Below are 9,556 nucleotides of genomic sequence, written 5' to 3'. Positions count from 1 at the left end.
GTGGCTGGCAAGCTCAGGGGGGGGGGGGGGGGGGGGGGGGGGGGGGGGGGGGACATTTTTCAGCCAAATAAGCTCTCTTACTGTGTGCTTGCACTAGGCAAGTTACAGGTACAAGCTGCTGAGGCTGAGAGCTCCTTAAGTTGTTCCTACTACCAAAGAAAGGCACTGGAATCACAGCTTAAGTCATTCAGGTGCTTCGGAAGTGCTACCTGGCACGAATTCTTCATTAAAACATCCAAATGTTTGAGCATGTCTTTTGGCACGGTTGGGAACTGTTCTAAAACCCTAACAGCTCCCAGAAACAACTTAAGGACTTTAATATCAAAACCAAATGCCTTAACCACCCTCTGCACATAATCAGCAGCTAGTACAACATATTAGAAACCGATAAAAGTTAATAAACAAAACATTAAAATTGAACTTACTGCCATAAAATTCTGAGGCAAAGCAGTGGGATTTTTCTATTTGACACAGACTGAATTCTGGGATGATATTTAGTTTTGTGTTTCCACTCAGCAAGTTCCAACAATAACTTATTTATAAAACTACATGATGGGATAGCTTTCTTGAGGTTTCTTCTTTCTTTCTTCCTCTAAGTGAACCTTTAAGCATCTTTTCAAATTGCTTACATGAGTTTTAAACTCTAATCGGTGGTAACGAAGAATTTTAAATATGGGGCCACATATTAAATTCCACTGACCTTAAATCCCACCGACGTTCAGGTAAATTTACTAAGGCAAGATGCTAAAAGAGCTGAGAAACTTAAGTCACTTCATGTAACTAAAAATCCGTATCTTCGGTTCTTGTGAAGGGAACTTGGGGGAGCTTAAACCTGTTATTAATATCACATAATATTCCAATGTGAAGAAAGGAAAACTCTCTTTCCCATCTTGCCTTTAGTATAAGAACTGTCTTTTCCTAGTAGCAATTTCAAGAAATATAAACCCCCACCTTTAGATAGTTTTTATCACATATAAGAATGCCAAGTCCACGCAATACGCGCAGCCATTTCTCCTCTGCCTAAGGTGGAAGGGAGGAACCGGTCCACGAAGACAGCTTAGATCCTCTGCTTGCTTCGTTTCCCCAGGATACCCGCACTACCGACCCGCCGTTAATTTCTGTCTTATTTTGAGGTATTTTTCACCTAAATTGGGGAGCTGACTGTGCAATTTTGTGCTTCAAGCTTACCAACTGTAAGGAAGGCTTTTGACACCACGGAGCCGTGCTCGTTGATGGCTTCGCACGTGTACTCCCCGGCACGCTCAGGGGTCACGTTCCTAACGTGCAAGGAGCTCAAGCCCGCTTGAGACACGGAGAAGTAGGTGGGCTCCGCAACGGCGCTGCCCGGCATCGCTTGAGGAGGTTTCTGCGGTTTTGAACGAAGCACCTGGGAAGGGTGGCTGGTAATAAGTCCTCTGCTGTCGTACCAACGGATCACGGGAAGGGGCAGGCCAGTGGCATTGCAAGACAGCGTAACGTCCCCACCGTCTACCACAGCGATGCTTGCTGGTGGAGAGACTATAACTGGCCTAGAGCCTTTGCCTAGGGGGGAAAAAAAAAACCCCAAAGAATGAGTTTGGCTAAGGAATATGACGCTTAATGCCAAAATGAGTCAATACAATTAAAAAAAGTCACACGTGCTTCTTTTTAACCATTTTAACAGTTATTTCTTCTCTAGACAGCCTCTCCAGACTTCCTTTCCAGACTGAAGAGATCAGCTGAGACTTGTGCTTAGAGAAAGCCGATAGAAAGCTACACTCAAACCACGCTTCAAGTTCTCTAAATAACGAAGACTTGACTGTCAGTGAGGAAGGCAGTGCAGGCAAGACTGGCTTAGTCCACTCCACAGACAAGCAGGTCACAAAGTATCTGCTGAATCAGCCTCTGCACAGCTCACATCAATCGTAACAGGTACGGAGAAGGTCAAAAGCTTCAACTACACACGACAGGGAGAGAACAGGAACAGCAACGGTCTTGCCAACATCCTTGTACTAGCAGAAATCAAGTTCTCCAGGTACTAGAAAGTATCTCAGACTGAAAAGTGATCAAAAAGACTATTGGTACCTGCTCATCTGATACAGGGGAAGTGTGCATTAACCCCAAATCTGATGATTGTTTTGTAAACTTGAGGATATGAAACCGGCATCATTACTCGGCGGCCAATACTGCTAAGAATACCAGTTCATCCAGCACAACGGGACCCTGATTCCATTTAAGAATAAATCGTGTCAAATTCAACCATAAGCTGATTTAATCGCAGCTGGTAATCTAGGTTGTAAGTATCAAGTAACCACGCTACCCCAGAAATACCAACATCTCTTAAAATTCAACTGAAAGCACCTTCTTTGTAAGATTTGCTACAGTGGTCAGAAGCAAATCGCTACATAACTTAGGGGAAAAAAACCCCAAAAACAAGAGTAAAGCTTGAAGTACAAACGCTTAGTTTGAGTTCTTGAGGGCTGCAAGTGCTCCTACCTGGCTGGACACGAAGTCTCCCAGTGGACTGCGCAAATCCAACCCCATTGTTTGCTACACACTGGTACAAGCCAGAGTCCTCTCGGGTGACGCCGCGGATCCGCAGACGGTTTCCCGTCGGCAGGTGTCGTGGAGAGAGACGGAGGGGAGCCGCGTTGTGCAGCCAGGTGAGGGTCGGCACAGGGCTTCCGCGGACGTCGCACCAGAAATGCACAGTCGCTCCAGCGGCCACGGTTTCATCTTGCAGTCCCTTGGAGATCGAGGCAGGTTCTATAAAGGGAAATAATTTTACGTAAGCCACCGTATGTTGATCTTAGCCTAAGTCTTGACAAAAATACTGCGAAATGTTACGCAAACTTATCACGTACAAAGGCTAAGCAAGCACCGCATACTTCCAGTTCTACGCAGCCTAAAGCTGTTTTTCCCCCCACACACTTGCTTATTTTAATGGTCTCTCCCTTCTATTCCAAACAGTCACGTTTGTATTAATACTGTAAATAAAACACCTGTATTTCCAAAATAATTCTTTAGTGACATCCCCATAACAAAAGGGGTATTTTGTGTCAACAGCCTGTTTTCTGAGTTACTCTAATGCATACACTTCAAAAATGAAACAAACACAGTCACGGAGGCAAAAACATCAAACAACAGGAAAATCTGCTACAAAGGAAAGGGGAGATTAGGAACAACTTGCAGCCACACAGAAGAGGCCAAATATGTTTCTTTGGCTTTTGTTTTTGTCCTCATCCAAACATATCACCTCTCCTCGCCAGCTTTTTGCTTATTTACAACCTCAAAAGAGAAACATCTGATCTCTGGCACATTATTGACACTGTATCCCATATACACTTGGCACTCTGCAGAAAAATAAATAGATCAGTTCTTCCCTCGGAGTTTGTTATTCTTTACTGTTTAATTATTTCAGACTGCAAAGGATTTGAAGAGATAGTTACGGATTTTAACTCGGGAGAGATGATGAGATATGGTCATTATGAACATATCTTTATTCTTTATTTTAATATGCTTAGGCTGAGATAGAACGTTAGGCTATTTGTAATCAGATGCCAAAACCAGCAAGTACACGGAGAAAATGTTCATTGCCTGGACGTGAAAATGTCTTTATTTCTTACCAAGTATAGTAAGTGAATAGTTAGCGTATTTCACTGCTCCAAATTCATTTCCCACCACGCAGGAGTAATTTCCAGAGTCCGATGCCTCAAGCCTGTCCGTCACCAGATGGGAGTGCAGCAGTTTCCATCTGCCTTTTCTCAGCGCGTCCCGGCCGTCTTTAACCCAGCGGACGGAGGCAGGAGGCGACCCGCTGACAACACATTCTAGCGTCAGAGAGCTGTGCCGGGGCACCGCCAGGCTCTGGGGTGCCAGGGGGTGAAGTATGTGGAAGCCACCTGAGGAGGAGCCTGGAGGAAAGGAGACGAGGCTTATCACTAATCCGTCTTTTAAACCGCGCTCTCCCATCCCGTCCTCCAGTCCTGAGGTTTGCCGTGTCTTTCAAACACAGCTACTTATACTTGTGACTACGCACGATGCTGTAATGCTCTCTTCCAGGAGTCTCGCTCTGAAATCGGTTTGGCGACTGGAGTATCAGCAGTATCCCCTTTTCAAGGACTAAGTGCTCCGTCCTCTTGGGATTTGAAAAGCAGCCATGCTGCTCCTCCACAGTAAGGGGAAATAAGAACTGAATGTGCAAATAACGCGGGACAGATTTTACGTAACATGGTACTTGAGACCGGTGGATATTTAGGCTGATATGCCCATGCTAAAATTCTTAGGGATATTATTTATTCGGTTTGAGATGTATTAATTCTGGGAAGCCGAACTGAATACTCACGTGTGACTACGAGCTTACGTCCAGTGAGTTCTGTTCTGAGATCGTCGGTAACTGGGTTGTACACTGCACATTTATAGGATCCTTTGTCTTCTAAAGATACATTCAAAATCTGCAGGTTTCCAGATGGAAGAATTAGGTAGTTATCTAAACGAGTGGGGAAGGAAAAAGGAAGATTACATTTAACTTAGTTTCAAATAAAGGCTTCCTTTTTTTTCCATGTTTCTTTTTTATTTTTTTAAATAACTTGTCAGATATATCAATCTATTCTAAATGTAGGATCACAAAGAAATCATGCTGCCATGCAAGGGATATTAATTTACAAAGGTAGGTTTAGATAAAGTGATGTGCACAGGAAGTTCTGCAAGTTTCTGGACGTTTTCTTTCCTCTAAGTTCTAAGAAAAAAAATCCAGGCGAGCTTTTGTTGGATATTTATATTATATATATGACCAGTGGCATAAAACATCTCACCTGTTGATTGTTCCAGCCATTTGCCTCGCACCTGAAAGCGAACCTGTGCTTTAGGGTTACTTTCTGGCACCTTGCATCCAATGAAAGCCGTACCGCCTTCCTCTGCTGCAACGGCAGGTTTCACTGACGTATCAAAATTAGCTAAACCTAGAAGAGAATTGGCAAAAGGTTAAGAGCAGCCAAGGCTTGGGAAAGGGGAAGGGGCAGTAAGCTCAGTATCTGTGTTTAAAATATAGCTAGTTTCAAGCCGATTATCTTCTCTGGTGTAGCACTGGGACGTTCCTATCAGCAGGCGTTGTCTTTTCTGCCGTCCGTAACAGCATAAACCCTCCTGTGTACATACTCTTCCTTAGTACAGGAAGGGCCAGCTTTTACACGGGAATAGCGAGGAAAGAAAAAATAGTTCCTACGTTCCCTCAACTGCTCCAGGAAAAGCAAGCAGAGATACTCGAAAGACTGCAGTGCTACTCACGGGCTCTGAAGGCGCTACAGAAGACAACTTACACTAACAGCAGGAAGCCTGCCCATAAGAAACGTGAAATTGTCTTTCTGTGATTATAATTAACACAACACTGAGTACAGCAGCGTCTCCCACTCATTGCCACGAGCAATGAGGCAAGCAGGAAGCCTCAACAGCACCTTCTAATTTGCTACTAAAATCTCAAAAGGAGGAGAAAAGTGTGAAAGCTGCTCTTCCACTCCCTTCATGTTCAAAGCATCTTCTAGGTTGTGAAGTTTTTCTACGCTAGCCACCCTTATAGCTCTCTTGAGAGGGTCTTGCTATGGGTCAGTACTTTACCAAAACACTTACTTCTCTCACTTTTAAGAAATTTTCCTCCCAGGAGGATTTTGGACATGCTCCATAGGTGAAGTACCCTTACAGAGAAATCACTCAAATCCTGCTTGACAAAGGCCTGATTCAGACAGCACTGTGATCCCAAGCAGAGAAATCATGCTTACGGAGGAATATTATATTCCCATTCTCAGCACCACATCGTCCTTTCCACATGGAAAACATTGCCCTTCCTCTTCTCGAGTCCTTTAAAGATCAAATAATTTACAGATCAAGCACTAAGGCAAAGACTGATTAGAAGAACCCAGTGCAACTGAGAGAAGGGAAATTGTACCTAGAGGGACACAAGACTGTCCCCACCTGAAGAACATCTAGATAGTTTTGACCAAATGAAACGAAGTAAGTGAAAAGGAAAATTTGCAGCTCCCACTTATTTCCCAGGCAACAATTCCCACTCATTGCCCCTCTTTTCTCATCAACTCTCAAGCACTCTTCTGCAATGGCGTGGCAGCTCAGTTGCTGTTTCAAGATCCTTTTTGAAGAGAAGCTTTTGGGAACCTTGTACTTTCAGGTCAATTCATTGAAATGAATGTTACTTCACTGAATAATATTCATATTTGCTGGAAAGGACTCAGCCTTCAGCTCGAAATGAGGATATCACCAACACTAAATCGATCAGCTGTGGTTTTGTCTAGTTGAGTCTTTAAAAGCCTCCAAGGATGGAGGCCCACAAGCTCTCTGGGCGATCTGTTCCAGGGCTGCATCACCTGACAGGTCTCAGATGACACAGGAAAAAAAATTGGTGAAAAGTGTATACTTGATCACATACGAAGTACTGGCTGAGGAAAAAAACCCAAACCACACCACACCTTGAAACCAGGTGTTTTAGGTGTTTTCTAAAAGCCAAAGAAAAACAAACCATACAAACCAGTTGAGGTCTATATAATTTGCAAGGAGCAAAGAATATAAAGAAAAGTTAACTTACTGCCCATCGATACCGTTGCAGGCCTGCTCACAACGGCACCCACGCTGCTGTTAGCAACGCACTGATAGCGACCAGAGGTTGACAGGCTGAGGGAGACGATTGTCAAAGATCCTGACTGGATTTCCACTTCTCCCACCTTGCTGTCCAGAGGCTCCCCATTAAACAGCCAAGAAAGGCGAGCCGTGGAGGGCTCGGCAGAGCAGCGGAGTTGTACGGGCCCACCAGACTTCTGGACGGTAGACAAGGGCTCAGAAATAAAACGGGGAGTTAAATCTAAAAGGAAAAAAAAAGTTATATTCAGTTAGTCGGGGAGTTAAATCTAAAAGGAAAAAAAAAAAAGGTTATATTCAGTTAGCGAACAGCATTTTGCATGAACGCATGTGATAAGGTTAACGATGCATGGACTTGTACAAAAGACTGACCATAATCTGTTTTGTAGTAACACTCTGCCAAGGCTCCTGCCACTGTTCACAGACCCGACAAACTTCTTTCATCAGGAGGTTAAATATCGCTAAAAGACTATTCAGATCAGACACAGACAAATAAAGGGTCTCTGAACTCCAAGCTGCTAGCGATACTCAAGCAGGTGTCACCTTCTCCTCTGCAAGAGGAACTCATGACAGATCCCCACTATCCCTAACGCCAGGGAAAACTTCAAGACAAGATTCAAACCCCACCAAGAGGGTAACAGCGATTAAACGAAGGTAGGCTCAGCGTACAGGAAGGGTGAGATACATTCCCAAGCGTGCACGAGGCGAAGGCATCACGCTTGCTAGGGCCAGCAAAAACTGCAGTCCCACTGGATTTATGTGGAGTGAAACAGCAGCCATCACCTGAAGAGATGGAGTGCGGGAACACGCAGCTGTAGCTGATCTGTCCCATATGAAGCGGGCCCGGACGTGACTTGTAAAATTTTAGAAATGGTAGCAGCCTGCCAGGTATTTATGCAGAACCGTCTCTGCGTCTGCAGAACTAATTAAAAATAGCAGGATAAAAAAAGCTGGATGAACAGAAAAGGCTCTTGTTAATTCCAAATACATGGACTTCATCAGGACGAGAATGATGAATTGGGCATCCATTATCTTTACTGAGTAAAGATGAACAGAAACAGGAAAAGCTGCTAATAAATAAAAGGTTCAGTTCCACAAGACTTGGTTATGAGAATCCATTTATTTGCCAGAAGAAAATTCCTGCTTGTTGGACGAAGTTTTTTCCTATCCTGGCCAATGAAACACTGGGAATTGTTTCCATTTGTTTTCTATGGAATTCTCCGCTAAAGAGTTTGTACGAAGGGAGCAAGCAAAGGGCAATTAACACCGATAACTCCTATTTGGTTAGAAATACGGGAGGAAAAAAAAAAAAATTAAAAATAGACACAGTGGCAGGGGAAAACAATTTCTAGTTTGTAGATAAGCTAAGGAATTCCAGATAGTATGGGTCAAGACGATATTAAGTGACATCCAAATAAGAGACAGTTTTCTTGTAGGTGGAGCCCTCAGCTCATGCTTTTCTTCTAAAGTCAGTCCATCCAAGCTCTGTTTATACAGATGAGTTTCAGATGAGAAACTGCGCATTTTTAACAGAACCATAAACTATCTGCATAAGCATAAAATAAAACTGGAAACTGAAGTGTGGCTTCACTTAACAAAAAAGATGAAATCCATAAAAATGGTATCCAAGCACTTCACAGGACTCCAGATGTCCATTTTTAGCTTCTAATTAGAAAACTGTTTTTCCTATTAGTTCAGTTTGAATTTCCAGGGATAAGAGAAAAGCAATGACTTTTATAGCTTGCTAGCCACCAATAGCTACGAAATTGCACTGTTACTTTCATCTTCATTCCTGCCCTTGCTTACGACACCAACACTTTGTGCTCAGTGTAAAAGTCAAAATTGGTAGCCGTGACCCTGCAGCTGGAATTTATCTCCTATGACTGCTTGAAAAATAAAATTTATCCCATTTGCTTATAACAATTGGCTATGAAGTGCTAAAAGTAGTAAAAGCTTCTTTTTTGTGTGGTTACGTTAAGACAAGCTGACTACACAGAGCAGATGTGTCAATTAAAACCATCCCTCTTCTTTTTTTAAACGCAAGAGCTGTTCCAACTGCAGCCACGCATCAGCGTTCGCGTTTCAGAGATCTGATTCCCCTTTCCCCCTGCAAATTTCAAACCCCTCCCAACCCCATGGGAACACTAGATGCGCTGTACGCAGCAAAATCGGCGTCCAGCTAACTCCGTGGAGATCCCAAAGAACAAACCTACGTAACTGAGAGTCTTCCACATTCTAGCGCTTGTTTTGAGCCAAGTTTTCAAAAGCAAAGTCATATATTCAGCTGAAGACTGCGGTTAAGTGCTCCATGCTTCCTTAAAAGCAGATTATTGATAATATGCATTAAAGTTGGCCACTTCCAAAGGCACTCCAAAGCGCTGCTCATTCAAAAGCGCGGGCTCAACCTCCAAACTCTGAGCAAGTCATCTCAGCTCGGGCGAGAAGGCCTTACCTGAACTCGTGGCAGAGATGAGACCGGCAGCGGCGATGAAGAGCAGTGCCTGTAAGCGTCCAGGATCTGGATGCATAGCGCCAGATTACAGAAGTTGAAAGCACCAAGCTCCAGACTAAGATGAGGCACCGAAACAGCTACAAAACAAACAGACAGATGTCTACTGTAAGTTTCAGGAGTTAGTCTTTTAACTCTCTTACAACAAAGTGTTTGGGGTTTAAAAAAAAAAAAGCAGCGCAGCCAGGAAACAGCCAATATTCTTTGCAATATAGAAACCATCTGTAAAAATGAGTTAGAAGTTGAACTTAACTATGTTTCCAAGTACTATTCTTAATGTAAGATTTTTTTCTACAGCTGGGGTATGAGCCATCCGCGCCGAACCATACTGCCGTGATAAATTAGACTACTTTCCAACCAGAGGAATTGAAGTCCAATGTAAACAGCTTATCTATTGGAGATAATACTGTTTGCAAACAATAATCA

General features: G+C 43.4%; 1 protein-coding gene across 1 annotated transcript in view; it reads right to left on the bottom strand.

The window, feature by feature from the left end:
* CDON (cell adhesion associated, oncogene regulated) overlaps nucleotides 1–9,206 on the bottom strand; it is a 35,671-nt gene extending 26,465 nt beyond the window's left edge. Inside the window, exons 1-7 of the mRNA XM_009272997.2 lie at nucleotides 9,074–9,206; nucleotides 6,572–6,844; nucleotides 4,794–4,940; nucleotides 4,325–4,468; nucleotides 3,606–3,893; nucleotides 2,476–2,745; nucleotides 1,189–1,542 (exon numbers count right to left, since the gene is read on the bottom strand). Of these exons, the coding sequence (XP_009271272.1) occupies nucleotides 1,189–1,542; nucleotides 2,476–2,745; nucleotides 3,606–3,893; nucleotides 4,325–4,468; nucleotides 4,794–4,940; nucleotides 6,572–6,844; nucleotides 9,074–9,149 (1,552 nt within the window). The 5' untranslated portion in view covers nucleotides 9,150–9,206. The remainder of the gene's footprint in view (nucleotides 1–1,188; nucleotides 1,543–2,475; nucleotides 2,746–3,605; nucleotides 3,894–4,324; nucleotides 4,469–4,793; nucleotides 4,941–6,571; nucleotides 6,845–9,073) is intronic.
* Between the last annotated feature and the right edge of the window lie 350 nt (nucleotides 9,207–9,556).

Source organism: Aptenodytes forsteri, unplaced genomic scaffold (genome assembly GCF_000699145.1).
Source record: "Aptenodytes forsteri isolate BGI_AS27 unplaced genomic scaffold, ASM69914v1 Scaffold126, whole genome shotgun sequence".
NCBI lineage: Eukaryota > Metazoa > Chordata > Aves > Sphenisciformes > Spheniscidae > Aptenodytes > Aptenodytes forsteri.
Note: the sequence above shows the minus strand (reverse complement) of the source record. Positions and strands in the feature narration are given on the sequence as shown.